This window comes from Seriola lalandi, unplaced genomic scaffold (assembly GCF_002814215.2).
Source record: "Seriola lalandi dorsalis isolate HSWRI2012SDOR001 ecotype SW California unplaced genomic scaffold, Sedor1 jcf7180002054926, whole genome shotgun sequence".
Classification (NCBI taxonomy): Eukaryota; Metazoa; Chordata; class Actinopteri; order Carangiformes; family Carangidae; genus Seriola; species Seriola lalandi.
The window spans coordinates 488,818-516,700 of record NW_019525478.1 but is presented as its reverse complement, the minus strand read 5'-3'; the positions used below and the strand labels follow the sequence as shown (position 1 = coordinate 516,700).

At 43.2% G+C, this 27,883-nt stretch overlaps 2 protein-coding genes across 2 annotated transcripts in view; both read left to right on the top strand.

Moving 5' to 3' along the window:
* The window catches only part of LOC111673800 (microtubule-associated serine/threonine-protein kinase 1-like), a 43,901-nt gene extending 25,089 nt beyond the window's left edge, over positions 1–18,812 (top strand). The window contains exons 6-27 of the mRNA XM_087170027.1: positions 2,249–2,409; positions 3,059–3,134; positions 3,897–4,106; positions 5,219–5,320; positions 7,454–7,586; positions 7,678–7,745; positions 8,211–8,287; positions 8,434–8,642; positions 9,590–9,728; positions 9,893–10,025; positions 10,706–10,871; positions 11,016–11,117; positions 11,869–11,991; positions 12,399–12,508; positions 12,642–12,802; positions 12,926–13,185; positions 13,279–13,503; positions 13,601–13,830; positions 14,082–14,204; positions 14,384–14,517; positions 14,624–14,811; positions 15,121–18,812. Coding sequence (XP_087026153.1) covers positions 2,249–2,409; positions 3,059–3,134; positions 3,897–4,106; positions 5,219–5,320; positions 7,454–7,586; positions 7,678–7,745; positions 8,211–8,287; positions 8,434–8,642; positions 9,590–9,728; positions 9,893–10,025; positions 10,706–10,871; positions 11,016–11,117; positions 11,869–11,991; positions 12,399–12,508; positions 12,642–12,802; positions 12,926–13,185; positions 13,279–13,503; positions 13,601–13,830; positions 14,082–14,204; positions 14,384–14,517; positions 14,624–14,811; positions 15,121–16,766 — 4,776 coding nt within the window. The 3' untranslated portion in view covers positions 16,767–18,812. The remainder of the gene's footprint in view (positions 1–2,248; positions 2,410–3,058; positions 3,135–3,896; positions 4,107–5,218; positions 5,321–7,453; positions 7,587–7,677; positions 7,746–8,210; positions 8,288–8,433; positions 8,643–9,589; positions 9,729–9,892; positions 10,026–10,705; positions 10,872–11,015; positions 11,118–11,868; positions 11,992–12,398; positions 12,509–12,641; positions 12,803–12,925; positions 13,186–13,278; positions 13,504–13,600; positions 13,831–14,081; positions 14,205–14,383; positions 14,518–14,623; positions 14,812–15,120) is intronic.
* A 1,261-nt stretch (positions 18,813–20,073) lies between these two features.
* LOC111673819 (cysteine protease atg4da-like) lies at positions 20,074–25,349 on the top strand. The gene is made up of 11 exons (XM_023431694.2): positions 20,074–20,219; positions 21,561–21,811; positions 21,931–22,014; positions 22,121–22,294; positions 22,532–22,823; positions 22,910–22,974; positions 23,117–23,244; positions 23,590–23,668; positions 23,784–23,860; positions 24,233–24,352; positions 24,498–25,349. The coding sequence occupies exons 2-11, from the start codon at positions 21,619–21,621 to the stop codon at positions 24,666–24,668; spliced, it is 1,383 nt and encodes a 460-aa protein (XP_023287462.1). The 5' UTR covers positions 20,074–20,219; positions 21,561–21,618; the 3' UTR covers positions 24,669–25,349.
* The last annotated feature ends 2,534 nt before the right edge of the window (positions 25,350–27,883 follow it).

Sequence of the window (27,883 nt, the reverse complement as noted above, 5' to 3'; positions counted from 1 at the left end):
CCCCCCCCCCCCCCCCGGCCTGTCTCGTCACGTCACTTTCTGATAGCAACCTCCGATCTGTCCTGAAGACGTAGCGCTGCTCAGAGGACGTGTTATAACCTCTTGTATTTTTAACACTATGACAATCACCGCCGCCCGCTCCCGGAAAAGAAACCACATACAGCGGCAGAGAAAATGTACAAATAGCCGCTTTTAATGGGAACAAATTTGTAAGATAATTGGTGGTGTTATTGTTTGAGTACATGCGCTCATCTGACTGTACAACAGACAAAAAGGTTGGGAGCCACTGACATAAATTACTGTAATTGGCGATGATGTAATCTCCAGAGCCTGCTTTCGCATCCGTTCTCATATTCTCACCATGTCAAGACATCGTTTCACTCCGCCCTCATTCTTTAGCGCTGCTGTTTGTTTGAGTATAAAGCAAGTTCCACCATCTGACACCATCTGACGCACGAGGCATTTTTAACTCCATCCCTGTTCAGCGTGTTGTATGTTTATTTTTTTGTGTGTCTAGTTGCGTAACGGCGTCGTCAGAGGCCTGGTTCCTACTCTCCATCTGGCTGTGGATGGAGGGGTTAGATGGATGGAGGGAGGAGGACAGGAAAGGGAAAGCAATGAGAGGGTCATGAGAAATGTGGCGTAGAGAAGAGAAGCTGGCATGAGATGAAGCACATTATGTTCCACAGTAATTTAACCACGGGCTAAATGTATCCTGAGGCTATCATTAGAAACAAAAAGATATTTCACTGACATTAATTCTCAGACTTTAATGAATAGGACTGAAGTGTGGAGCACCAGTTCTTCCTTCAGGTCTGCTCCCTGAACAGAAACTGTCTGATCCTGCTCCATTTAAAATAATCATCTCAAACATTTTCACACCAAAGAATCATTCATTGCTGAAATGAAACCTTGGAGCCATAACTGTTGAAGTTAACCAAACATTTACTTACTAAAGACTGTCTTAGATTCGCTTTGTCTTTAAGGAAAAACAAACAAGATAAATGAATTAAAGCGCATTAGAGGCGCTAGTAGGTTGAACGATCACACATTTTATCCCTAATTATTGTTCTTACATATTCTATCGCCGCTCTTCACCGATGGTCAGATCCTTTTGCAAAGTGTTTGACACGTGTCTTTATTTATACTGTTCAACTCTTTTCACTCGCTCTTATTCATTTTATCGTCTTCAGACTCTTTGGCCTTCTCTTTCATCTGGTTTTATTTTTCTGAAGCACTTTGTAACTTTGTTAAGAAAAAAGTGCTCTATAAATAAACTTATTATTATAAACATTTTATGCCCTGGGTTTGTCCTCTGAGGTTAGAGACTGCCATCTCCATCTCTGGTTGGAGCTTGTTGGGACTGAATGTAGCCTGACAGGAAGCTCCATCAGGCACGACTCAGGGCTAAAAAACAAAACATCACAATGAGTGACAGTAATGCAAAATATAAAGTTGTATGTATTTCAGTCTTTCAGTTTTAAGTCTCATGTTTTTTTGCTGTATTTATTTTATTTTATCTTTTTTTTTTTGTGGTTTGAGCAATAACTATTTTCATTTTAGTATGTTATTTTAAGGGATCTATTATCTAACACCTAAACATAATTATTACAGTTTCAAAGTACGTATTGTTTATCACCCCCATGTTTGACCTCAAAAGAATTACATTCATGTGAACCACTACACTAGTCACAGCTCTGGTGATGCACGACAGCAGTGAGAAACTTTCCAAGACAGTGGATAGAGAAATACAAGCACAGAACCTCGACATACATGAAACAAAGAAAAATGAAATCCCCCCGCTCTTCCAGCCACCCTGTTAAGTCTGATTGTCTCCGATCGATCTTTGGATTAGCAAAGTAAGTGGAGGAGGTCGAGGTCTCATTGCTTTGATGAAGGCAAATGAGGCGGTGAGACGAGGTTTGTCTGTGCAGGTTCATGGGTCTGACCCTGAGGCCCACTGGACGACTGCATTAACATTTCAGCTTCACTGGGAACAACAGCTGTAATGTTAAAGATACTGTAATGATTTAGCTTCCAGAGCGTGACGTGTGTCGGAGCTTGTCCTCCAGGTAGAAGCAGATAAATTAGGATCATGTGCAGGAATTCCTTCGTTTTCCTCGCACTTTTTTCTTTTCTCCACCCGTACTAATATTTTTGTTTTCCATCCTCCTCCGCTCTCTCTCTCTCCTCGTGCCTCCCCCTCCTCTTCCTCTTCCTCTTCCTCTTCCTCTTCTTTTCGCTCCAGTCCTCCAGCTCCTCGCAGGAACGGCTGCACCAGCTGCCCTTCCAGCCCACCATGGACGAGCTCCACTTCTTATCCAAGCACTTCGGCAGCACCGAGAGCATCACAGACGACGATGGGGGCCGCTCCTCGCCCCACATGCGCCTGCGCTCCCGTAGTCTCAGGTCAGCATCAGCAGCAGCCGCGGCGGCGGCGGCGGCGCCCCCATGAGATTAAACACCAGGACGATTTCCAAGCAGATTTACAGGGGTGGCTCCTGTTGATCTTGTTATTGCTTTTACAAAACCTCCTCTTGGGTTTTCCTGTTTTAAAGTTGGACTATGTCACTTTTTACAGAAGAAATTACCTTTTTGTGGGTAAAAAGTATAAATAAAAAGTTTACCTTATCTGTGCTAATGTTAGCTAATGTTAGCTAACTTTAGGCAGATATTGCTATGTTACATTTTGCTGACTTTATACTTTTCTCTACTTGTGCTTCTGTTAGATGATGTTTTAGCATTTTCATTATCTGCGAAAATTACACGGGCATCACCTTAAATAACAGAACAGGTCTGTTAGCTTAACTCACTGATATTAGCTAGCATGTGCTACATCACCACACCTGCGTGTATTGAACTGAGCAATAGTTCGTTTTTCAATGTTTGTGTTTGTTATTTGTTCTTTTAAAAGTTACATAGACTGACTTTAACAATAAATGTGTCTTGATATTTATAAACTACTAACTCTCTCTTTCTCAGCACAGTTCAGACATGTTGCTTTTCACACTGAACATCTTTTTGACCTTATTCTATTATTTTCTGTTTTCCCCTCCAGCCCCGGACGCTCCTCCTCCTGCTATGATAATGAGATAGTCATGATGAACCATGTGTATAAAGAGCGCTTTCCAAAGGTAACACACACACACACACACACACACACACACACACACACACAGTTGTATGATAAACATCGTATTCCACAACAGTAAGCAAATCCTTAAGCCTACAGGGCATTAAACCGACTGTTCAATCCTCAATAACTATGACTAATCCCATAAAGTCAGAACTCAAATATTAGAAAAACAAAAAATAGAAATGGGATATAATTTATGATTAAATGTGTTCGGAGATTTGTGTGTATGAATGTTTGATATCATACATCAAAATACAGTAAAAAAAAAAAAAAAAGATCTATGGCAGCTGATAAACCAAAGCAAACGAGATTATGTGACACTGCTAAGCCCCGACATGTTCACCTTGTTTATTCACCACACTTATTAAAGCTGCCACAGCTATGAAGAGTTAAACAAAAAGACATTCCCTCCTTTACTATTTTCTTTCTCTTATTCCCTCTCTTGGCGGGCTGAGGTTGGTATCAAAAGGAAATGGGCTGAAAGCTTCCTCAGTGATAAAAATCAAGCCTTAGGAAATTGGGCATTATAGTTTCCGAGTTAAAAGCTCTTTTGGCTTCTTCTCACAGAAATCAAATGGGAGAAATGACATTGTAGTCAGTGTAAATCAGCAGAGCCACACTGTCTGGGTCCGCAGATGAAATTGCTTTCTGAACTTTCTGTCGCACTCTTCTAAAGAAATTCAGTCTTTTTCTCTAAACATTATCTAAACTTATCGTCCCTCTCCTCTCACGCCGCCCACCGCCCTCTGCCCTCCGCCAGGCCACGGCGCAGATGGAAGGGAGGCTGGCCGAGTTCATCCAGGCTTTCTCTCCGGAAAATGTTCTTCCACTAGCTGATGGAGTCCTCAGCTTCATCCATCACCAGATAGCTGAGCTGTCCAGAGACTGCCTGGCCAAAGCCCGCGAGGGTCTCATCACCTCTGTCTACTTCTTTGAGCTGCAGCAGAATCTGGACAAGCTGCTTAATGACGTGAGTTAAAAAGATGTAATCCCAACGAACTTGACCTCTGACCTGAGTGACAACAGCATATAACTTGGCATGGGAGTAATGACCAGTAGAGTCTGGCTCCAACAGTGAGTCAATCCCCATAGACTCCCATGTTAAAATGTCCGAACTTTACAGCAGAAATAAAAATGTTTACAGCCTGGTACAAAAAACGGTTTTGGTTTCTAGAGCTAATTTCCTCCTTCATGACAACTGTTTTATATAACTCATCTGTTTACATTTTATTAAGGCTTAAAGTTGCATGAATTTCCTCTAGGGGATAAATAAAGTATCTTTCATCTATCTGTTATGTATAATTGAGGGCGTGGCCTCTTTGAGTGTTAGAGCCCCTCCTCTTTGCCCATATTTGGATCAGCTGGGAGTTCGGCTGAGTCAGGTACTGCCAAGATGGCGACGGAGGAGCAGCTCACTCTGAGCTTTAAAACAGCTCCTTAGAAACGGAGACTACGTCCATCTTTATTTACAGTCTACGTTCAGACCACACCCACCTTCGACCGTCATTTTGATCTCAGCCCCTCCCACTTTAAAGTTTTTACACGGTGACAGAATCTGCCCACAGACAGACAGCGTCTGTGAAATGAGTCATAACCAAAGCAGACGCCAGACACGCGTTTCTCGTTTCTGGTTGGGATGATGAGGAAGGGGTTTGGTTTTTGATGCACAGATTCAGCTCAAGTCTTTATTTTTCGATCCAAACACATGATGCCTTTGGTGAGAGACGAGATGGAAACGGCAGCGGTAAATGGAAGCTAATTGTGCTCGTGATTTACTGGAGGAGATAACAGGTATCAGGGAGTCTCATCACCAACCTCATTTCGTCGGCTTGATTGGATCGCTGTGATTTCTGTGGGTCGCCTGGTTTGGGTTTGATTGTATCTGCCGAGCCGTTTCGTGATCAGATATTCTCACATCTTACAGCTTTGAACACTCGCTCTGTCTCTGTCGCGCCGTGCGTCTTTTTGTCTCACTTTTGACAGAATTTCTCAGTAACGCCAAATATTAACGTATCTTAACGTGTTTTCTCTCTCTCTCTCTCTCTCTCTCTCTCTCTCTCTCTCTCTGTCTCTCTCTCTCAGGCCTTTGAGCGTTCGGAGAGCAATGAGATGGCCTTCGTCACAGAGTTGGTGAAGAAGCTCCTCATCATCATCTCTCGGCCTGCCAGGCTTCTGGAGTGTCTGGTAAGATAACACACACACACACACACACACACACACACACACACACACACTCTTCAGTATTAACCGATACTGACAAAATTATTCTACTGTGTTCAGGATCCTTCATCACAGAACATTTCACAGTCCACGTTCCTCTCGTGACTTAAGACAAATTGATTTTCTTTAAATAAACATGAGCACAAACACTCATTTGTTAGCGTATTATAAGCACTTAAGCTCTCTGGCGTATTACACAGCAGGAGTACAAAATCAAAACAAGCAAATACTGATGTATAAGAGTCGGTCCGGTCTGTCCGGGTGGCGAAGACATTTGCATTTAGATTAAAATTTGCCCCGCCACAGTGCGACCAGGCAGCGGCCCCCTGCTGCTCGGCTGCCTTCCAGCCTGACTCAGACAGACCGTGACCATGGTGTCATTTAAAGTTGGAGGATACCAATGTGTGTGTGTCTGTGGCCCAGTGCGACTGTGTTTCATAACAGGGTATCAATCTTTTGCAACCCCTCCCTCCTCGATGAGTCACCGCCCTGACGAGGTTTCTGATTATAAACGACAGCTGAAACAGTGACATGGAGAATTGATTCATCGGCCTAATTTTTTGTATATCACTGCATTCCTGATTACGGTGTGTGTGTGTGTGCGATTGCAGTTGCATGTTTTTGGCAGCGTTAGTGATCAGGTTTGGAGCGACAGCCTGGAGTTGCATTAGTGGTGTAATGGGTGAAACTCTCCGCTGCAATACAACATGTCAGGTTTAATATTTGGCAAGGGCGTGAAGTCTTGAGTGCAGGAGGCCGAGCACTGTGACGTATTCCTGAGGGAAACAGAAAGTGTGGGCAACATGAAGTTACAATTATTTAAATATTTAAGTAGTTTAGCAAATACAGCGCCGAGGAGGACTGACCACCACCCTTCACTCCCCCCTCACCCCTGTCGGATCAGGAGGAGGAGAATGAGGAAGAACAATTTTTACCAACAAATCCAAACACACCCCTCCTCCTCTGATACCACGCCACTAACTACTAAAACTACAACCTACAAGCTAAAGGTCAAGTGTGGCTTTATATTTAAATAATAATAATAATAATAATAATAAACTTTATTTGTACAGCACTTGATGAGCTAAAAAGAAAAAGGATGAATCAAGTAAGAAAGCTGACAGAGACACAATAAAAATAGATTTAAAAAACTTTAATAACATTAACAAACAAAAAAAAAACATGTAAGGAAATTAATAATAAAATAACTGATAAAATAGAATTAAATAGCTATTTTCAACATAGATACAATAAAATAATATACACAGGATGCAGCTCAAAGTGCTTTGACAAATATAAAAGGAGAAAGGGAGTTAAGACAGGAAATCGTTAAAGAAGAAGAATAACAATAACAATAATAATTTAAAGGGGAAAAAATGGCAATAATGAATAGAATAGAAACAGGTGTGTTGTCAATTGTTTAAAAATGTCCCCCTCTATATTTGGTAATGATATATAATAATCAGTGTTAGTCAATCGACCCAAATCACCTTGGTTCTTATTATATTATATTATTATTATTATTATTATTATTATTATGTGAAAAACTGACATAGAATATTTATATTTTTTTGCTCAAGTGAAATTATTCTTTCTGTTATAACTATTTTTATTTTACCTTACACGTTTGCTTAAGACTTCCTTATGTCGTCTCCGTCAGCACAGGCTCAGAGTTATGGCACAAATATAAACCCACGCTCAGTTCCAGCTCTCCTGAGGAGGATGCTGTGTTTCCACCGCCGGCTGTTTGTCTCTTTCGGACCCTGTTGCTCGGATCTTGTGATTTGGGCTGAACATAAATCTGTTAAAGTGTGGTTTTAAACGAACAGCACAGGCTGCAGTTATGGCGTCTTCCAGAAAAAAAAACAACTCCTGGAGCTGCTCCAGAGGCAGTGAATCATGAAACAACTCCCAGAGGCAGCCGGGGCGGGTTTTACAATTTTCTCATTTACATTCAAATCAACTTTGACGTGCAAAAATTCAATCAGCCCGCAGAATCTTAGAAGTTAATGTCATTAATTTAATGTTAATGGAGGAGCTCCAAACGTGTCCACCAGATTACATCATCGGTTCAAGTCTTAATTCCCTCGTTTCCAGGAGTTCAACCCCGAGGAGTTTTACCATCTGCTGGAGGCGGCAGAGGACCACGCCAAGGAGGGCCATCTGATGAAGACCGACATTCCTCGTTACATCATCAGCCAGCTGGGACTGACCAGAGACCCTATTGAAGGTGAGGGAGAGACAGAAAACTCACATCTAACTTATAAAATGAGCTGAAATCAGAAATCAGCTGATTTAAACTGCCGTATGTTTGTCATCAGAGATGGTAAACCTCGACAGTTACGACAGCGAGGGGCCGCTGACGCCTGAAACCGATGACTCGACAGAGGTGAGACCCGAATTAATCCTCAATCCGGTCATTTCTCCACAGCTCAGTCCTTTTTCCACATTCACCCATCGTTTTCCTACCTTTGCAGAGCGACAGTAAAAGGCCTGTCCTGCCAAGGTCTTTGTTGATCTCACTGAAAATGTTTGCTTCATCTGCTAATGACTTGGCATACAAGCTTTTATCCATCTAATTTAGCTAATTTATGATGAAGTAAAAAGAAAACCCTTGAATCTCGGGGCGATCCCTCCAACTGCCACAATGAAGCTAAGTCGACAAAAAAATTGATGAGAGGGAGGGAGGTACGGAGCGAACCTGAAGCAGCTGTACAGTTCTATGCATTTCTATAATTTGAGTGTGAATGTGGGGGAAAACAAAAATCTGGCTTTGTTGACACTTGTTAAGAGAAGATATTGATCATTTGTCAATGAGGAGGACCAAGTTTTCTGACTGTGAAATGATCCACAGGGGAAGATCAGAGCAATGAAACCACCGGGAGAAGCAGACTTCCAGACCATCAAGCTCATCAGTAATGGAGCGTACGGGTAGGTAGAGCTTTATCCTCTTAACTGTCGATGATTCATTTCCACATCTCAAAATCAGGCATGGACACATTTTTTTTGACAAGCAACACACGGGCCACAGTGTGAAAATAACCTGTGCATCATGCATGTGCCTCTGTGTCCGTCAGCGCCGTGTACCTGGTGCGTCATCTCGAGACACGGCAGCGATTTGCCATGAAGAAGATCAACAAGCAAAACCTGATCCTGAGGAACCAAATCCAGCAGGCCTTTGTGGAAAGAGACATCCTCACGTTTGCAGAGAACCCTTTTGTCGTCTCCATGTTCTGCTCCTTCGAAACCCGCCGGCACCTCTGCATGGTCATGGAGTACGTAGAAGGTGAGAAGTGTGGAGGTGCACACACATGTCCCTACTGTCCATATGCAAACCTACGTCCTCGGTTTCAACTTCAACTTAGCTCTGAATTACAGTAAAATAAGTAGCACAGCCATGAACAAGACTAAGAGCGTCCCAGATCCGTACTGCACAATAAGGAAATGGAGAAGCTGCTCTGAAAGAAATCACAGTGATTATATTGATTTTACTAACTGCTGAAACAGTATATCATACCATTTAATATGTAGAACATACTGTATAGAATTAGTATGTAGTATGGATTTGGGACACCGCTTTTGCTAGCAGCTCCATAAGGCTTTGAGCTAAATGCTAACATCAGCATGCTAACGTGCCCACAGTCATAATATTAACATATTTATCACAGTCACCCTGATAGCATATTAGCATGTTCCTGTTTTCCTAATTAGTATTAAACACAGGAAATTAATCATGAACCAGTTGGACAAATGGAAATTTTGACCCGATTATGCCGCTAGATGAAAAGTCAGGAGATTACCAAATCATTACAATTCACCCTGAGTGCGTGTCAGTGGTTATCAAATCAAAACATTTCACTTAAAAACCACAAATGCAGAACAACATGGTGACGCTAGAGGATCAACAAAGTCATGTCTTATATCTTATTATAGGCCTAACCTATAGGTAACTGAGTGATCTGAGCCTTTGTGTGGACTGTTTGTATGTTATATAGGACTGGTTGGTGAGTTGGGTGAATATATATATATATATATATATATATGAATGAGTAATAGTACAGTCATCAGAGTCCAGAGAATTGCATTCAAGATTGCATTACTGTGTTTTGTTGTGCGTGTTGCTTTCATCTAAATGGAAACTTAAATGGTCCGAGACAAGAGGTACCGGGAGATAATCACGGTAATTGCTAATGTCAGCAGCGAGACTAATCAAATAATGAATTCTGGTGTCAGGTGGAGACTGTGCCACTCTGCTGAAGAACATCGGGGCTCTGCCTGTGGAGATGGCTCGCATGTACTTCGCAGAGACGGTGCTGGCGCTGGAGTACTTACACAACTACGGCATCGTACACCGTGACCTCAAGCCTGACAAGTAAGACGGAGTTAGTTTTCACCAAACTGTTTGCGAAGGGATGAAGCAAAACGTGGCAATGCGTCGCTTTCTTTCATCGCTGTTACATTGTTATTTCAAAACAGGATTTCCTGTATATTAATCTTATGTAACTCAAACTTAACTTTGCTGTTTCTGTTTCTCAGCCTCTTGATTACCTCAATGGGTCACATCAAGCTGACAGACTTCGGTCTGTCAAAGATGGGTCTGATGAGTCTCACCACCAACTTATATGAGGGACACATAGAGAAGGATACTCGGGAGTTCCTGGATAAACAGGTATCACAAACACCTAATTCATCCTGATATCCTAATTCATTATCCAAATTTTACATAGGCAGTTATTGAGGTAATTCTGATTTGAGTAAATTTAAATGAATTCAGCACATTATAACTTTAAAATGTGTCTCTTTGGCAGTATTACACTGCAGACAGTACGATCCAAGCAAAGTTGAAATATGAAAACGTCCTTTGATGTCTTAATTTCTATGCAAAGATATTCCCTCCCGCCATTATGTGCCAGGCATATCTGAAGCATGAGAAAATGAGGCCATTAACAGTTGGCAGAACAATAGGCCAGTATTTCCTCAGTTATTCTAATCATTTCTCTTTTCCGCTAGGTTTATTTTCTCAAGCCTTTCATTCTGTGCTCATGCTTTGAATCTAAGCCTCATTGTTTCTTGTGTGTGCATTGTGCCAGCCAGAATTTAGCATTCAGCGCATTCCCATCTGCACATGAAAACACTCACCGGCACTTTCATCTTGTCTCGGCATCTCTACAGTGATCTACTTAGTTACTTAGGCAGAAATACGCATGCTCAGTGTGAATTCAAGTGATTATAGAAGTGACTAGAAATGACTGAAGATGAAATAGATGTGACGAAAATGTTATTAGTTGCAAAAGTGCACAAATCCTCAGGACTTGGTGTCATAAAGTCTAATGAATGATTCTCCTTTAGGTGTGTGGAACCCCAGAGTACATCGCCCCTGAGGTTATTCTTCGTCAAGGTTATGGGAAGCCGGTGGACTGGTGGGCTATGGGCATCATCCTGTACGAGTTCCTGGTGGGCTGCGTGCCTTTCTTTGGAGACACTCCGGAGGAGCTGTTTGGACAGGTCATCACAGGTGAGGCATCAGAGTATCTTTAGGGTGGATATATTAAACGCACAGTGCGCAGCTACTTCCTGTCCTTTACTTCCATTCTCTCACAAACTCTCACTTCTTTTATCTATAATGTGTTTCCTCACGTTCCCTCCCTCTGTCTCGTAGATGACATAGTTTGGCCAGAAGGGGACGAGGCTCTCCCCGTCGACGCCCAGCACCTGATCTCCTCCCTCCTGCAGACAAATCCAATGGTTCGATTGGGCACAGGTCAGTTCTTTTACCTCCACAGACCTGACAGTCTAACTCGTCTATCAAAGTCATCCATTAATATCTAAATTCATTCATTTATCTATTACTTTTAGCTTTTTAAACTGTTCATAGTTCACCCATGCCCCTTAGCTAACTGTTTTAAGCCTTTATCCGTTTCCTTTAGCTAACTATTTCAACCATTTATCCATTACTGTTATCTATTTAAACTGTTTATAATTCACCCAAACCCAATTAGCTAACCAGTTCAGCTGTTTATCCATTTCTTTTAGCCACTTCAAATATTCATCCATTACTTTTAGCTAACTATTTTAACTATTTAGCCTTAGCCATTACTTTTAGCTAACTAGTATATTTTAATCATTGGACTCCTCTGCTCACCCGCTGGTTTTCACACACTCTCACTTTAGCATCTGGGGCTCAGCTGTTACAACTGACTCATTAGAGGGTTATGTATTTGTTTAATTAAATCATAATTTCTATTTATTTTTTTAATTAGCTGAGCTACTCGACAGTCCTTCCATGTTCCTTAGCAACTGCAGACATACACCCCCTGTGGTGCACGTACCCCTGGTTGGGAATGACTGACCTAGAATCCTCCCTGTCATCCCGAACGCTGGCTCACAGGTTCAGTCGTCGGAGCCGGAGAGCCTTTACTTGCCTTAGGGCTGCAGATATTACCGGCCTGTCTTCATCTCCTGCTCTTTCTCTATATATATACCTCTCTCCTCTTCCTCCCTCCGTCCCTTAGGTGGTGCTTTTGAAGTGAAGCAACACTCATTCTTCACAGAGGTGGACTGGAACAGCCTGCTGAGACAGAAGGCAGAGTTCATCCCTCACCTGGAGTCAGAAGAAGACACCAGTTATTTTGACAGTAAGTCTGCTTCTGGGAATGGAGGGTGCTCTGGAAAAGTTTGATTCTGGGAACAGACCGCAGATCCCTCTCAGCTTAGGAAACTCTGAGTCATCGAAACAGCTCGGGGTCCTCTGGTTCTTTGCTCCATTTTACCATGATAAACACTGTAAATGCAGAAAGGCAGATACTAGTCTAATGTGCATTTTTAGACCTGAATGTGTCAGTACAGCATGAGCAGGGGCGTCTGTCTGAGTTCGCAGCTTTTTTTCGGCGAAGCTCTTTTGTCTCGCTGAACATGAGCCAGTGTCAGCATCTCATAATGTGCATTAGTATAAAGAGTGAGATGAGCAGAAAGGAGCAAAGAGAGAAAGACAAAGCAGCTGGTCTCTGAGTGTTAAAGCTATCTCATTACTGTTCCTCATCAGCTCGCTCCGAGCGCTACCATCATGTGCATTCATATGATGAAGATGATACCAACGATGATGAGCCTGTGGAGATTCATCGCTTCTCATCCTGCTCCCCTCGCTTCAGCAAGGTCAGTCGCATTAAAACTGCCTCTCACTTCTTTCTGGTAATGTTTGAGGTGTGACACAGCGGCGGCGGTCAGTCCACGCAACAACACAATCAGTTCCCGGAAAGTTTGACTAACTTGTTGTGTGGCCCTGAAGGTGTACAGCAGTATGGAGCATCTGTCCCAGCTGGAGCATAAACCCCACGGTGTGACTCTACGGGAGCACAAGGTCCCCAGGGAGGATCGAATGGCCAAAAGAGAAAGCCTGGGGAGTGTCACCCTCAGGGACAAGAGCTGGAGGACTGGATCTCCTGAGATGTGAGTGCGGCCTGCAGAAAATAGAAAAGAAACAGTTGGAAAAAGGTCTGGTGTGTTATGGGAAGGATGTTGTGGGGTTAAATGATGCACACTGGCTGTATCTTGTTTCTTTTGCTTTTCCAGGAAGCGCTTGTCCTGCTCCGAGTCCTCCTTCACTGAGAGTGAGTCCAGCCCACCGTCGGGGGCCCGAAGACGCTTCTCCGCCCTCATGGATACACACCGCTTGGCCTCCCCTCTGGAAGTCGACTCTGAGCTTCCTGTATCCAGCAGGCAGCCTCCGATGAAGGCAAGGGGAACGTCCCTGGAAGGAGCCATGGGTGCAGTCCCCTCTCAGGGCGACCTGAGAACATACCTGAAGGACAGCAACGGGCTCACGGCGGGAGGTAAGAAGGAACGAGGAAGCACAGCCTGAATTAACGATCTGTGACGAGGAGCATTTATTTACTGTCAGGTTTCACGTCTCTACTGTGTCACAGAAAAGGTTCTGAGACCTGCGGACGCATCGTTGCCTTTACCTGGCAGTGCTACAGCTCTGGGGCTCCCAGAGGCACCGGCGCCCCGCGGGGCCACCACTGACCTGGTGCTGCGGAGAGTTCGCCACCAGCAGCTGTCAGCCGAAGGAGAAAAACGTAGCTCACGACCAGGAACCAAAGTTATCAAATCTGCTTCTGCGACGGCTCTGTCCGTCATCATCCCTGCAGGTACAGGCACGTATCGTATTGCATAAGCAAATGAACTGCAACAACCTAATCAATCTAATCCTGTAATTTAATTTTAACTCCGTTCCTCTCTCCTCAGTGGAGCAACATGGCGCCTCCCCTCTGGCGAGCCCCATGTCTCCTCGCTCCCTCTCGTCCAACCCTTCCTCCCGCGACTCCTCTCCCAGCAGAGACTACTCTCCGATGGTCAACGTCCTGCATTCCCCGATCACCATCCATCGCTCCGGGAAGAAGTACGGCTTCACTCTGCGAGCCATCAGAGTCTACATGGGAGACAGCGATGTCTACAGCGTGCATCACATGGTCTGGGTGAGAGAGCGGAGCTCACAGTGTGCAGAGTATATCCATGTATCGCGCCTTTCATGCATACAAGGCAGCTCTTGTATGAAAACATGTAAACAATTAAAAAATGTGCAAACACAAATGTGAAACTCAATAAAACACGTTAGAATAATAAGAGCATCTGCTGGATGGACCAGGTTCTTAACCCGTCAGAGTTTTGACACAGCGTTTCTTTTCTGTCTGAATCTGTTTCATCAATTTATTTGTTCCAAACGCAGCATGTGGAGGACGGAGGCCCCGCCCAGGAAGCTGGACTCAGGGCCGGGGACCTGATCACTCACGTAAATGGGGAGTCAGTCCACGGTCTGGTCCATACAGAGGTGGTGGAGCTCATCCTGAAGGTGACACCTGTCCATCTATCTATCTATCTATCTATCTATCTATCTATCTATCTATCTATCTATCTATCTATCTATCTATCTATCTATCAAATTTATATTTACATTTTAAGATTTAAAGTTGTTCAGATAAAATGTGTCAACAAAATAATATGGTTCACATACATAAATATAATCTACAGAGTGGAAACAAGGTGACAGTTACAACTACTCCTTTTGAGAACACCTCTATAAAAGTGGGTCCCGCCCGCAAGTCCAGCTATAAATCCAAGATGGCGCGACGCAGCAAGAGGACAGGGGCCAAGGAGGGACAGGAGTGAGTTACTGCAAAACAGATGCACTTCATTACACAGGACCACACACTCCTCTGTGTTTCCCAAGCATTTAATCTCCTCATTATATCTTTGTTTTGTCTCTCTCAGTAAGAAGCGCAGCTCCCTGTTCAGAAAAATCACCAAGCAGTCCAACCTGCTCCACACCAGCCGAAGCCTCTCCTCTTTAAATCGCTCGCTGTCGTCTGGGGACAGTCTCCCGGGCTCGCCCACCCACAGCCTCTCCGCCCGCTCGCCCACTCAGACTTACCGCTCCACCCTTGAATCCCCTTACCTGGGTGGGTATAAAAGGCCAATCACTTAATTGCGGTGATATGTTTAAGAACAAAGAAACATGAGCCGCATTAAAGGCTCTGATATCTTCTGTGTGTGTTAGATGTTTTAAAGAGTTTAAAGTTTCTGACCACAAGTTTTTGCTCTATTTCACTGTTGTCTGAAGTTCTGTTTCCGCTGCTCTGTTACTCTTCTCTGTGTTTCCGGACGTATAAAAAGAGTCTATAAACTCAAAATTCTACTCTGAGAAGTTTAATCCCTGACAGCACAGAAATGATTGTAATTGAAGAGTTAATTCTCTCTAATCTCCCCAGGCACCTCCTCCCAGAGCAGCTCCCCGGCATCCAGCACCCCGAACTCCCCGGCAGCCTCTCACCACATGAGGCCCAGCTCCCTGCACGGCCTCTCTCCCAAACTCCACCGCCAGTACCGCTCTGCACGCTGCAAGTCTGCCGGCAACATCCCTCTGTCCCCTCTGGCTCACACTCCCTCCCCGACCACCTCCTCTCCTCCGCCTCTCACCGGCCACACGGTAGGAAGCTCCAACACCACGCAGATGTTTCCCGCCAAGCTGCACTCCTCGCCTCCTGTTTCCCGCCCTCGTCCCAAGAGCGCGGAGCCGCCCAGGTCCCCCCTGCTGCAGCGGGTGCAGTCGGCGGAGAAGCTAGGAGCGCCGATTCTGCCTTCCTCCTCTTCTTCGTCATCCTCACCTTCTCCTCTGACAGGCGGGGTGTCGTTGCGCAAGCATAGCCTGGAGGTGACGCATGGGGACTACAGGAGAGAGTCTTTCCACTGTGAGCACAGTCTACAGAGTCTGTTGGAGATGGAGGGAGAGAACGGACCTGCCCCTCCATCTCCTTCATCATCTTCCTCCCCTTCTCCTCCCATGGGAGGGGACATTGGAGGCCTGAAGCCAGTGAGGAGGCTGGGAAGGCAGGAGTCGCCGCTCAGCCGTGACACACTGCTCACATCAAGAGAGAAAGATACGCAAACCACCGCACCTGAGGCGCAAACTGAGAGTGTAGCTACTAAAGCTGCGTCCAAGACCAGCGCTGTTGACACGAGTAAAACATTATCCACTGCTGAGGTCCTAAAGAGTACCGCGGCCGCAGTGGAGACCAAGACTCGTCCAGCGCCGGTCTCATCCACTACACAGACCAAGCCGAGCCCCGGGGACAAACTTCCAAATGGAGGTGCTTCAAGTTCTGAGGCAACGGCGTCCAAGAGTAAACTCAGCGAGAAAATCTCAGCTCCGGGAGCATCGAAGGGCGTCCAACAACAAGAGAGTAAGCAGCAGAGCGCACAGACGGTCAGTGGAGCTGCACCCGGAGCTCAGGAGAAGACTGAGGAGAAAGTCAAAGGCGCTGCAGCTGCAGACAAAGGTTACGTGCAGAAAGCTTCATCTTCAGAGCAGTCCAAGCAACGAAAAGGCACAGAGACGGGAGAGAGAGGAGGCACCGATAAAGCAGCTGAGACGACCAAGGTCAAAGGTCCTGCACCCCCTGTTCCAACCCAGGCTCAAACCCACTCCGCAGCTCATGCGCCAGCTGCTGCCAGATCCAAAGCGGAGAAGGTGTCAAGCAGTTACCGTGGGGCCAAGGAGGAGAGGGCACACTTGGAAGTCCTGGAGGAGAACCCCATGTCACCCTCCTCTAATGCGGCCTCGCCCTGCTCAAGCAAGTCTCGCCCCATGTCTCCGGGGGATAAAGCCAGCTTCGTCACCCAGCTCACGAGCGTGGCCAAAACAGTGCTCGGGCCGATAAAGGGAGCGTCACAACAGGAGGGAGCCAAGGTCAAAGACACCTCCAAGTCGAGCGAGGAGAAGCGAGGAAGCGCAGCAGGAAAAGCAGAGGCTTCGTTCGGGGGCGGACGTCGGGGGGCTCAGACGGCAACCTCAGCCGGCGCCGGCACTGTCCCGTCTGAAAAAGGAACCGGTCGGAGCTCGAAGCATCATTCGTGATGACAGAGCTCCAGAAAGAGTCAGACTCTCCCATGTAATGCCTTTTACTGTAGCGTCGCACTGACATATCATGAATTAACATGACTTTGAATGAAAGGGAGACATAAATAAATGCCTGAAGAAATAACACCAAATAGATGACATGTGACATGTAGACACATAAGATGTGAACAAAGATGCATCAGCTTCTGTTGGAAGACGTGTGCACATGGTATCATAATGTAGGCCTGTGTATGTGCTGTACGTTCATCACGATGTGTTGTACATAGTGGAAAAAAGAAAAAGAAAAAAAAAAGCATATGTCTTAATGCATGTCTTACATTGTACATGGAAAATGAAAGAATATTTAAAAAGAAGGTGAAAAATATAAAGCAGACCTAAAGGTAGAGAAACACTGTGAACAACAATTTCGACAGACCACGTCAACAAGCAGGATTCTGTTATAAAAATGGGCATTACTCATATTTCAGATCAGCTCCAGTGCCATCATTTAGCTCATATATACAGTATCTATATATACGACACAGTACAACATGTGTTTCCTTACAGTTCAGTTACTAAAAGGGATCAGGCGTGGAAGGATTAGTCTTGTATCACGTAGCGAAGAACAAACTGCACCAAGATACCAAAACGCTTGCAGTGACGGAATTAGATGGTGAATCAGCTGGTTTGCCTCAGATCTGTTTAAGGGCTGAATTTCAGTGGGATTGAAAGAGGTAGATTAGATGAACTTGCACAGGGACACTATGCAATGTGCTAACGATTTTTTTTTATTTTATTTTATTTATTTTTTTGGTGTCCCCAAATTACTAAGTTTACATTGTGCTCAAAGGCAAGAAGAAAAGATGGAGGAAAAAGGTTGCAATAAGCCAAGCAAACGCATTTTGTTTTAAAAGTTGTCTCTATTGATCGTAGTGAAATGTGCAATTATACTGTATATTTTAGGCTGTTATGTGAATACATTAGCGTGTTCAGAGTCTGGTATAAGGAGACAAAGTGTGTGACGAACCATAATGAAAGTAGCACTCACAGCAGAGTAGGCTAGACATGCTCTTTCACTCACTCTTTTCTATTTATGCAGAAGAACAGTTTATTGTATAATGTTACGTGTGAAGGAAAGTGCCAGTGTTTTTATTTAGAGATAATGTGATTTTTTTTGTTTCTGTTTTTTTTTTTGTTTGTTTACACTTTAATGTATAATAATATGCAATCCATCAGTGCCGAGCAACTGAGCACCCTAGTCAGTGATACTGTAGTAGACTACACAAAGCCAGGAGTAGATTTGTTGAGAGCATCATAGTTGCTGAGGTCGTGTTTGTTCTTGTGTATTACAGCAAAAAATCCTCTTGATAGTTTTTGGGACCCCAGGCTCAGAGCTGTCTCAGACTGCCACCTTGTGGGCGACATCACATGACACCAAAAGCCCTGAAGCGCGACGACAGATAGGTGTATGTATGTGTAAGTCTGATATCTCCTGCCTGCGGATCGTTCCATTTCCTACATTGTGAGTCTGATGCATAATTATTCTGTTGATGAACACGTTTAAAAAGTCTTTATCCATTATGATGTAGTGGTTTAAACCGACATGAACCCGATGTTTGGACATTAAACGCCAGTGTTTTTTGTGTGTGATGTGAGGAAATTGCACTTTATTTTGTGTCAGATACTTTTATTTACTTATATATTTATTTTGTAATTTTTCTATTTGTTGTATTTATTAAACTTTTTTTATTTATTCCAATGTTTTCACATCAGTTAGTGAATTTCTGCTTTACTACAGAAATTAGTTACTGATGAATTTCACATCTAGACTGAGAAATCTACCGAGTCTGTGAGGCTGTGCAGTTTGGACTCATTCCATAAGTCTGAAGTTATAATATTGCTGTCATGTCCATCTTTGTCCAAGTGTTAGACTTTTTTTTTACAACAACTATCTGTGACTGTTGTTGTTCATTCCATTGCTACATATTTACTAGCCACCGTTGTAAAAAACTGATGCAAAAAAGCCTATAGTGCAGAAATGTAATAAAATGCAGCAAAACCCTTCGTTTTATTTGACTTCTTCAAGGTAAAAACTACATTTTCTTAATTGAACAAATAAGAACGAACAAAGGCAGAGGTTACGACAGGAGTAATACATTACAATCACATCACAGCAGACAAGGATATTACATAAACATATTAAACAGAGCACAAGCTGCATTATTTGCAATCTATTTTAAATACAAAGAAAGATAGCCAGTCATTGGCTCTAACAGAATAATAATTAGCCAAACATATAATGTATGTTGATTAATAAATGAACTGACATCTTCAAAGACAGGTCTATAATAAATGATCTAAACTTTCAGGGCACAACTAACTCGGCCATTTTGAAATCTTTGGAAAAAGACGCACTGATGAATGATCCTCAAAAACACTTATTTCATTTTGTTATCATTATTTTTTAGTCGGTAAATTTCACATTTTCTTTCAGTTCAAGATCCTTGGTGAAGTGTTAATTGAGCAGCAGACTAATCAGATATATTTTATGTTCAAATTGAAGTTAATATTTAAAATCTAGTTCTAAGACCTGAAGTTTATATTGTGGTTATTTGTTCTGTTTTATGAAATTGCTTCCATTTTTCTTTGTGCCAAGTAATTAACACACAGAAAATCTTAGGCAAGGTTATATTACTCCATCACATAAGCACCGTAACAGTGCAACCAACATTTATTTTCATTATCAATATGTCTGACCATTATTTTCTTTAATAATTAATACAGTGTTCAGTCTATAAAACATCAGAAAACAGTGGGACAATGCTGACCATTAATCCTTACATCCTAAATGAACCTGCTCAAATTACTTTTCTTGTCTCACAGTCAAAACACAAAGATGTTGCATTTACTGTCATAGAAAACTGGCAAAACTTACACTTGATAAACTGATGCCAGTGAAAAAATATGACAGACGCAATCAATCCATTATCAAAACTGTTACCAGTTAATTTTCTGTCAACCAAATAATCATCTCAGCTCTGGACTACTGGTTGGTTTGGTGCCAGGGGGAGTAATCATAGACTCTTTATTAAAAGTGTAATGAGGGTCAATTGGGGCCAAACATTAGATTTTTCCCTCAGGCTCCTTCTATCAGCTTAATGTTGTTCATGCAAGTTCATTAACACAGATTCTGATGAAGTAAAAACATCATGGGGATAAAATAAAATGATCATCCTCAAGGAGAACCGGGGGCTCGCGCTCATTGGTCCTCTGTTGACCAATCAGGGCGCCGCCAACACGTAACCAGTATAAACAGGAAGTGAGAGCAGATTCACCGCTCCGCTCCCTCACGAAGCTCGAGCTCGGGCCGTTTGATGCCAACAAGGGAGAAACAGACGGAAATCTGCAGCGAAATTCATTCAGTCAGTCGCTCGAAGTTAAAGAAGACACAGTAACGATGCCTGAATGAAGGTAAAAAAGATGAATTTCACACCTTTTTAATCGTTTGGCTGCGCGTGCACGAGCTGTGAAGTTACAAGAGTTTTAGCCGTTGAGTTCATTTCAAATCTGTGGTTTGAAACGTGCTGTTTATGTTGTTGCAGGACGTCACCGTTCGTGTAATTGCGTTGTTTACTAATACGTTTGTGTGTCAGTAAGTTAGCAAATCTTATGTTTGACAAATATATAATAACGTAGTATAAATGCAGTATTTGCTTTTAAATGAATGTAATTATATGAAGGTTGTTTGTCGAAAAAAATGTCCACTTTGCGTTATTTTATGCAACCAGCAATTAGTGGAAGTGATTAACATAAATGTCGCTTGTATTTCCTGTCAGCACTAAATCGATTTTTTTTTTGTATGAGTTACACAGAGAAGCATGTTTAATTATAAAACAGCTACATACATTGTGTGTTATGGATTTGTCTAATATTATTTTTCACATATGTTTTTGGGACAGTGTCTGCAAACAAAAGAACATTTCACCTCAGAGCATCTAAGTTTCCAATTAAAACTTGAGGCTAAAAGTATTTCACCAAAAAAAGCAAATATTAGCAAGAAGTCCAAAAACATGTGTATAAGTTTATTTAGCAGAACTTTGTTTTAGCGTCTGAAATATCTCATGACCCCTCAGATTTATCATGTGACCCTTTGGATTGACTGACCCCCCCCCCCCTTTACTAAACTACTGACCTGAACATAAAGTAGTTAGAGGTAGCTCCACCTCCACCGGCTGCAACAGTGAAATGCTGTTTACACACTGATATGTCACTATTAACAATCTGTTATAAGATTTCACTCACAAGCCATTTTTGTGCAGATACTTTTGATAATTGAAGTAGATTTTGCTGATGATACTTGTGTAGATTTTTGAATGCATTTATTATAATAGAACTTTTACCTAAGTAAAGGATCTGAGCACTTCCTGCTGTGTATCTGTGCACATGGTGTCACTGAGTGTGTGACTGCTGCCATGCTGTGTGGCATCAGTGAGATGTTTTAGAGGGAGCAGGAGTAGGACACCAGCACCTCTCCTGCACCAGCTAAACTGACATTTCTGAAATTCCTGGAGTCACAGGGTGCAGTCACATGGTCCAACTCTTTACTTACTGTCATGGGAAATTATTGTCTTTGCTGTGCTTAACATTAACCCATCAGTTCCAGGGGCAGATCTTGTTTGTTTCAAGGCAACATAATGTGATTTACTGGATGGCTGCATCGTCCGTGGCCGCTTGAGTCACATGTATACAGCGAGAATCAGCCTGTGTGGTTTTATTGTGTTGGGGTTTTATGTTGCCACTGTGTCTGCGCAGGCTGCCATGGAGTTAAGGAGCAATTCTCCTCGCTCAGTCTTGGTCATTTCCAGTTGCTATGAATCCCAGCACCTCCCCGGCTGGCTGTGAGGGCCAGTCCCCTACAGACGACCTAATGGACGACTGGCTCTTCCTCTCCTCTGAATCTGCCGGGCCTCAGGTCCAAGAAGTGAGCAGGGACGACCAGGAGGCAGAGGACAGAAGCAAACTCAGATCCAAGTTGGTCTCAGCATGGAACAGTGTTAAATACGGTCAGTTTGATCTTTCTCATTGTTATATATTGTTTACCGTGTAATAAAAGCAGTTCTCTTTTCTATTCTCTTTTGTCATGTGAGATTAAACAGTTCCTCTACTCTCTTTAATGCATCAGGCTGGTCCTTGAAGCAGAAATCCAAATTCAGCAGGAGTTCTCCTGTGATCATGCTGGGAAACTCCTACGAGCTCAAGGATCAAGGTGAGGCCTTGAGCGTTCGGCCCTCTCGCCTCATAAAATTATCTCATTCATGTGATTTCTAAAAGCAAAGAGGATGTTTTTCATTCAAGCTCTGTAATTGTGTCAGGGGAGAGAGCGCGTTTCCGTGGCAGCTTCGTGTCCCTCCTGTGGCTGACCTACAGACGGGGGTTCCCGCCGCTGGCCAGCAGCTCTCTGACCACCGACAGCGGCTGGGGTTGTGTTCTACGTACGGGGCAGATGCTGCTGGCACAAGGCCTCCTCCTACACCTGATGCCACCAGGTGACAACACACACCAACACACTGCATTGTCAAATATGTAGTCCACTTAATTACTAATGGGAATAAAAGAAATTTCCCTTTCTACTAATTAAATAACAATAACACGTACAGACTTGAAATAGCAAAAGCTGTGCTCAGTTACAGGACATTTTGTTCCACCCACCGCTGCATGACAAATTGTACACAATTGAAGCAACAAACAATACTCATGTTACTTTATGGTTTGATCACGTTGAGGTTGGACTTGGTCTGTGAGCCACCACGTGGTCAAAGACGACATGGACCTAGAGAGTCGCCCTGCAGACAGTGGACAGAGTTTCAAGCAAAGGCCTAATAAGAGGGGGCGGAAGCTGAGCTTGGGCTCCCTGCTGGACAGACCCATGGAGGCGACGCACAGGAGGGTGGTATCATGGTTCGCAGACTACCCCACAGCCCCTTTTGGGATACATCAGCTGGTGGAATTGGGCAAAAGCTCAGGGAAGAAAGCCGGGGACTGGTACGGTCCTTCCATTGCGGCACACATCCTCCAGTGAGACCTGAAGCCATAACAATACCAGCACAATTATCCCACCCGGCTTTCATCAGGACGTAACGGTAAACATCTCTTTGTTTCAGGAAAGCTGTGGCAGCATCTGCAGACCTTCCCAATCTGGTCGTGTATGTTGCACAGGATTGCACCAGTGAGTGAATTCTTTGATCGCTGTATTTGCTCTGTGTTCTGAGGACAGGAGAGATGAGCGTTAACCTGCTCTGCTTTTGTTCTTGAGGAGATGAGAGGATTCAGTGAAGCATGTCTGTGTGCCTCTGTCTTTCTGTGCTCAGTCTACTTGGAGGATGTGAAGAGGTTGTGTGAGCGGCCTCTCCCTCAGTCCTGGAAGTCAGTCATCATCCTGGTTCCTGTGCGACTTGGAGGACAAGAACTCAATCCTGCCTACATCACCTGCGTCAAAGTATCCAAACTATATATTTATGCATTCACCGCTCTGCATTTTGGGTAAATTCTGTAGCTTGTGGGGAAACGTTAAAGACCAGTGACTCTAAAAACGGGTTCCTTATGAGGGTTCCAGGGAGTTCCCAGCAAAAGCAGTGCAGCATCACTATTATTTACTCTCAAGTAAGTCATTGGAGAGTTTTTAACCACAGGTTTGTTCCCGCTGCGTACACTGTGGTTGCACAGTTGTTAGAGAAGTCACGGCTCCACAGAACAAGCAAAAATGACTGTGTTGTATGTACAAACAACAACAACAAACCATTCTTTGTCTTTGTCTTTGTTTTGTTTTGTTTTTTGTTCATAGAAACTCTTGACGTTACAATGCTGCATCGGAATCATCGGGGGCAAACCAAAGCACTCTTTGTTCTTCGTCGGCTTCCAAGGTATTTGCAGCGCAGTGCAGCGCACATCATAATTATTGTGCCCAGCTGTCTGATGTCAGTCCTTCCACTCTCTTTTTTTTTTTATTGTCTTTCTCTTTGCCCTGCTGTGTGACAGATGACCACCTGCTGTACTTGGACCCTCACTACTGTCAGCCCACAGTGGACATAACAAAGGAGAACTTTCCCTTGGAGGTATGAGGAAGTATCATTTCTCTTCTTCTTTTTTTGCTATTTGTTGTGCTTCGACCTGTCACAGCTGTGCTCAGTCATGTAAACCAGTCGTCCCCAACATTTTTTTTTTTTCAGACGTATCCCAACAGCCCCACACAGTGACACCCCCCCCCCACCTCCCGCCTTCCCCGAGTGAATATTCAGATTATATTCAAATTAGTTGAGTTACTCCACAGTCTTCCTGTGTGCTCCCTGTGGTACAAGTACTTCTGTAAACGCTGACAGTGTAAATGTAATGATGACATCCGCATCAGAACGTACAGTGGAAATATTTACTCTGAATCCAGTGACTTAGTGTTCTCTTCCTCTACTTCCTCTCTCCACCACTTGCAGTCATTTCACTGTAAATATCCCAGGAAGATGGCTGTCTCTCGCATGGACCCCAGCTGTACCATAGGATTCTATGCCAAAGGCCAAAAGGACTTTGATTCATTGTGCACGGCTGTTAATGAGGTATGTGAATGGGGTGTTTGGGTCTCTATTCATGGAGGTGGTGTGTAGCTTTTGGATCATATAGTAAGTATTTGATACCACTTAACAAAATGACATAAACTGAACTTGTAGGACTTGATCTGGATTCCGCTTGTTTCTCCCGTAGGCTCTCTCCACATCTGCACAGACGTACCCCATGTTTATATTTGCAGAGGGACACAGTCAGGAAGAGGAGCAGAGCAATACACCCACAAACAACATCACCTACATCCAGAGGAAGAGCGACCGGAGAAGAGTCGACACTAGCAACAGCATGGACGAGTTTGTTCTATTATGAACAGAAAGAGATAAAAAAAAAATTTTGCCCTGAGGGGCGTTCAATGATCAATGATCAATGATCGCACATAAACGTGACAGTTATACTGTGGCAACTACTGAGCATAAGAACAATTCATAATGTTTTGTGCTCATTTGTATTTTTTATTTATTGTTTTTAAGAGGAATATTTAAATTAATATTCAATTGAAGGACTGATGAAGAAGTTAAAAAATGAAAGTTGAAGGATGGTTACTCTTGATTGTCATCTCATACTATTTCTATTTATTTATCCATAATCCATATTTATCCATAAAATCTATGGGATCATGTTCTTTTTACTTGATCTATTCAAATCAATAAAATATAATGATAATAATAATGATAATGATGATAATAATAATAATAATAATAATAATGATAATAATAAATGTCTGTCAGAGACAAACTTTAGTTACTATGATAAACAGCCTCTTACGGTTTCATGTCATGAGACAGGATGTGCTGCCTTTGAACAAATTAGAAAATTGGATTCCTGTTACGTGAATCGTACATGAACAACACTGAAGGAAGTCGACATTAGAATTAGTCAAATGTTGTGAATCTCCTCCGACAAGAAAAGGACAAAACTGACTGAAAATATTCTTATTAGCTGGGATCTTTTTGCTGTCTTTTTTCTGAATAAACAGTTTATGAACAACAAGGGGACTTATTTATGATTCTGTACACCTTTTATTAAAACATGCAGCGAGGAGTTCGTTGAGGAACTGTATAATGATTATTGGGGCGTGGGGTATAGTCTTATATTTTATTCTATAAAAAAAGCAACACCCTCCACAGCGTGTTTAACATTTTTGTAACACTTTAAGCCGTATTTATGTTTATTAGTATATAAACATAATAAATTTCATTATAACACATTATAACGCACAGCCCTCATGTCTCGACCGTACAGCTGGAGATACAGACGACTGTGATACTGAAGTTAAGGCAGCACGCGGCGCAGACAGAATCGGTCCGGTTCCCCTGTAGCTGATAAGATGGTGACTGAATCTGTCTGCCCGGGTCTCCATCTTCCTGGCCCCACATTTCTGCCTGACCCCTCAGTAGACCCCCCCCCTCTGTGTCCAGCCTCTCCAGCCCACACTGCTCTGCCTTCTCCCAGGACAACTTGAGGTAAAAGTCACAGAGCAACACGTCCAGGCTGTTCCAGGCCCGTACCCTGGCTTTGGTTATGTCGTCCGGCAAAGTGACATCCTACGCGGAGCGAGTGTCGATGCGGATGTAGTTCCTCTAGCTCCAGCTTCAGCGGGGCCCCCAGGAGGACCTGGGACTCATCAAAGTGCTCTGTGATCGTAACCAGCTGGAAGATCTCCTCCAGCAGAGTCAGGTCAGCCGGTCAGGAGGAGCTCCACTGCAGGCTGTCGAGACCTAAATCTGAGCTCCCAGGGTTTTCTGTTGGTGCCGTTCTCAGGCTCCAGAATGTCTCTGGTGACTCCAGGAAAACCAGCAGTGCTGATTTGTGCTCTGCTGTCTCTTTGTTTAATAAGGGAAAGCGAATGCGACTCTGTCCCTCTCTCCCATGCAAAACAGCAGATTCTTGACAGTGCTGCTTCCTGTCTTGTGGGATTTGAGGAAAACAAACCGTAGTGTGTGTCCTTCTCCTCAGTAAATTACAAAGACTGGCCTCCTTTTGAGCCTGTGCACTGGAGGACTGAGTGTCACTTCTGCAGTTTTGGTTTTTAGGTCTTTGCTTGGCACTGGCAGGTAGAGGGCTTTGAAAAGGATTTACAAGGATTTTACAAAATAATGAAATATTATATAATTCAGAATTGTTTCCTCAGTGAAATGATAATTGGATTTTTGTGGACTCGTTGTTGTTACTCCTGCACAGTCGCTGCATGGGGAGGCTACAGAAGACTGGGAGGACTGTGCACATGTACACAGCAGTATACCTGAAGACTGAGGTATGCAAAGGAGAAACTACATCCTGTTACTCACCTTGAACATTGCAACAAAGAAGTATGAGCAGAAAAACGGCACCACCGTGAGACATGCTACACGATGTCTCCAAAGCAGGGGAGGGACATTCTTCTTTGCCTTCTGGTTGTTTCCTTTCTATCAACATACTGATGGAGAACTCTTCAACATGGGACTCGGCATGTGGCTTACAGACACGGACATGACCTCACATTCATTAAGCTGATCAGTCACATGTCAAAGGGCTCCCAACATGCAGCAGTAATTTATCATGCAAAACTATGTAGAGACTTAAAAACAGGTTGCAGGATATTCGTAATGATGACAGAAGCTTTTATGTGTGTGCTGTTTGCAGACATGCTGTGCACATACGCATTCAACCTTTCCATTAAGGTGAATAAATACTATAATAATACCTTTATGGCCTTATTTCTGCTGGTACATGTAAGTAAATCATAACAATTTATATACCACATTCAAGTCTATCAAAAGCAACATAAAAGGCTATTCTTTGTTGTTGATGATATAAATGATTAAAGGTCTGTACACTTAAGTATTAAATAAGTTCATTAATCAATTAGTCAACTGACTGGTTTGATTAGCTTACGCTTTAGATTATTCTTTAAGCAAAAATGCCAAAGATTTGCTGGTCCTCGATTCTTAAAAGTAAAAGATTTCCTTGTTTTCTTTTCCCTTTCTTTCTTTTCTATTTCTTATATATGAAACAGTTGTTTGAATAAAAGGTTTTTATATACAGTCTATGAATAAAACTATTTTTTTTTGAAGAGGGTTCTTTGGTTTTGGGAACTTGATGGGAATTTTTTCACTAAATATCTGCCTCTTCTTTTTTTTTTTTTTAATATCAAACGATCGGTCTTTATTAATCTACAAAGTAGATCAGTAATAAAAAATAATTAAATGCAGACCAGGTATTTAATAATTAGTGGTTTTCAAGGGTAGGCTATATGCATACAAATACTACACGCTGGAAATAATGATATAATACTGGAAATTGTATGCTCGTCACACCTCGGCCCCAATTAAGTTTAATTTATTATCTCTATTACAAGCATTTCATGTATTTTCCACATTCAAATATACGCGCAGCAGAATGATAATCCTCGCTGTCTCCTCTACAATACTGTGTGTTTAACTCCCATCCCCCACGCCGGTTCTCGCTCTTTCATTCCTCCCTGAAACGCGGAGCCTCACTGGGCATGCGGGAAGTGAGTGAAGCGGTGGATGGGGGCGCTACAG

Bases quoted from the DNA above. Each gene is read 5' to 3' on its own strand.
- LOC111673819 (XM_023431694.2), top strand. From the start codon at position 21,619: ATGAATCCCAGCACCTCCCCGGCTGGCTGTGAGGGCCAGTCCCCTACA. The intron at 21,812-21,930 runs GTCAGTTTGATC...TTAATGCATCAG, and splicing joins ATGGAACAGTGTTAAATACG to GCTGGTCCTTGAAGCAGAAA. The intron at 22,975-23,116 runs GTGAGTGAATTC...TTCTGTGCTCAG, and splicing joins TGTTGCACAGGATTGCACCA to TCTACTTGGAGGATGTGAAG.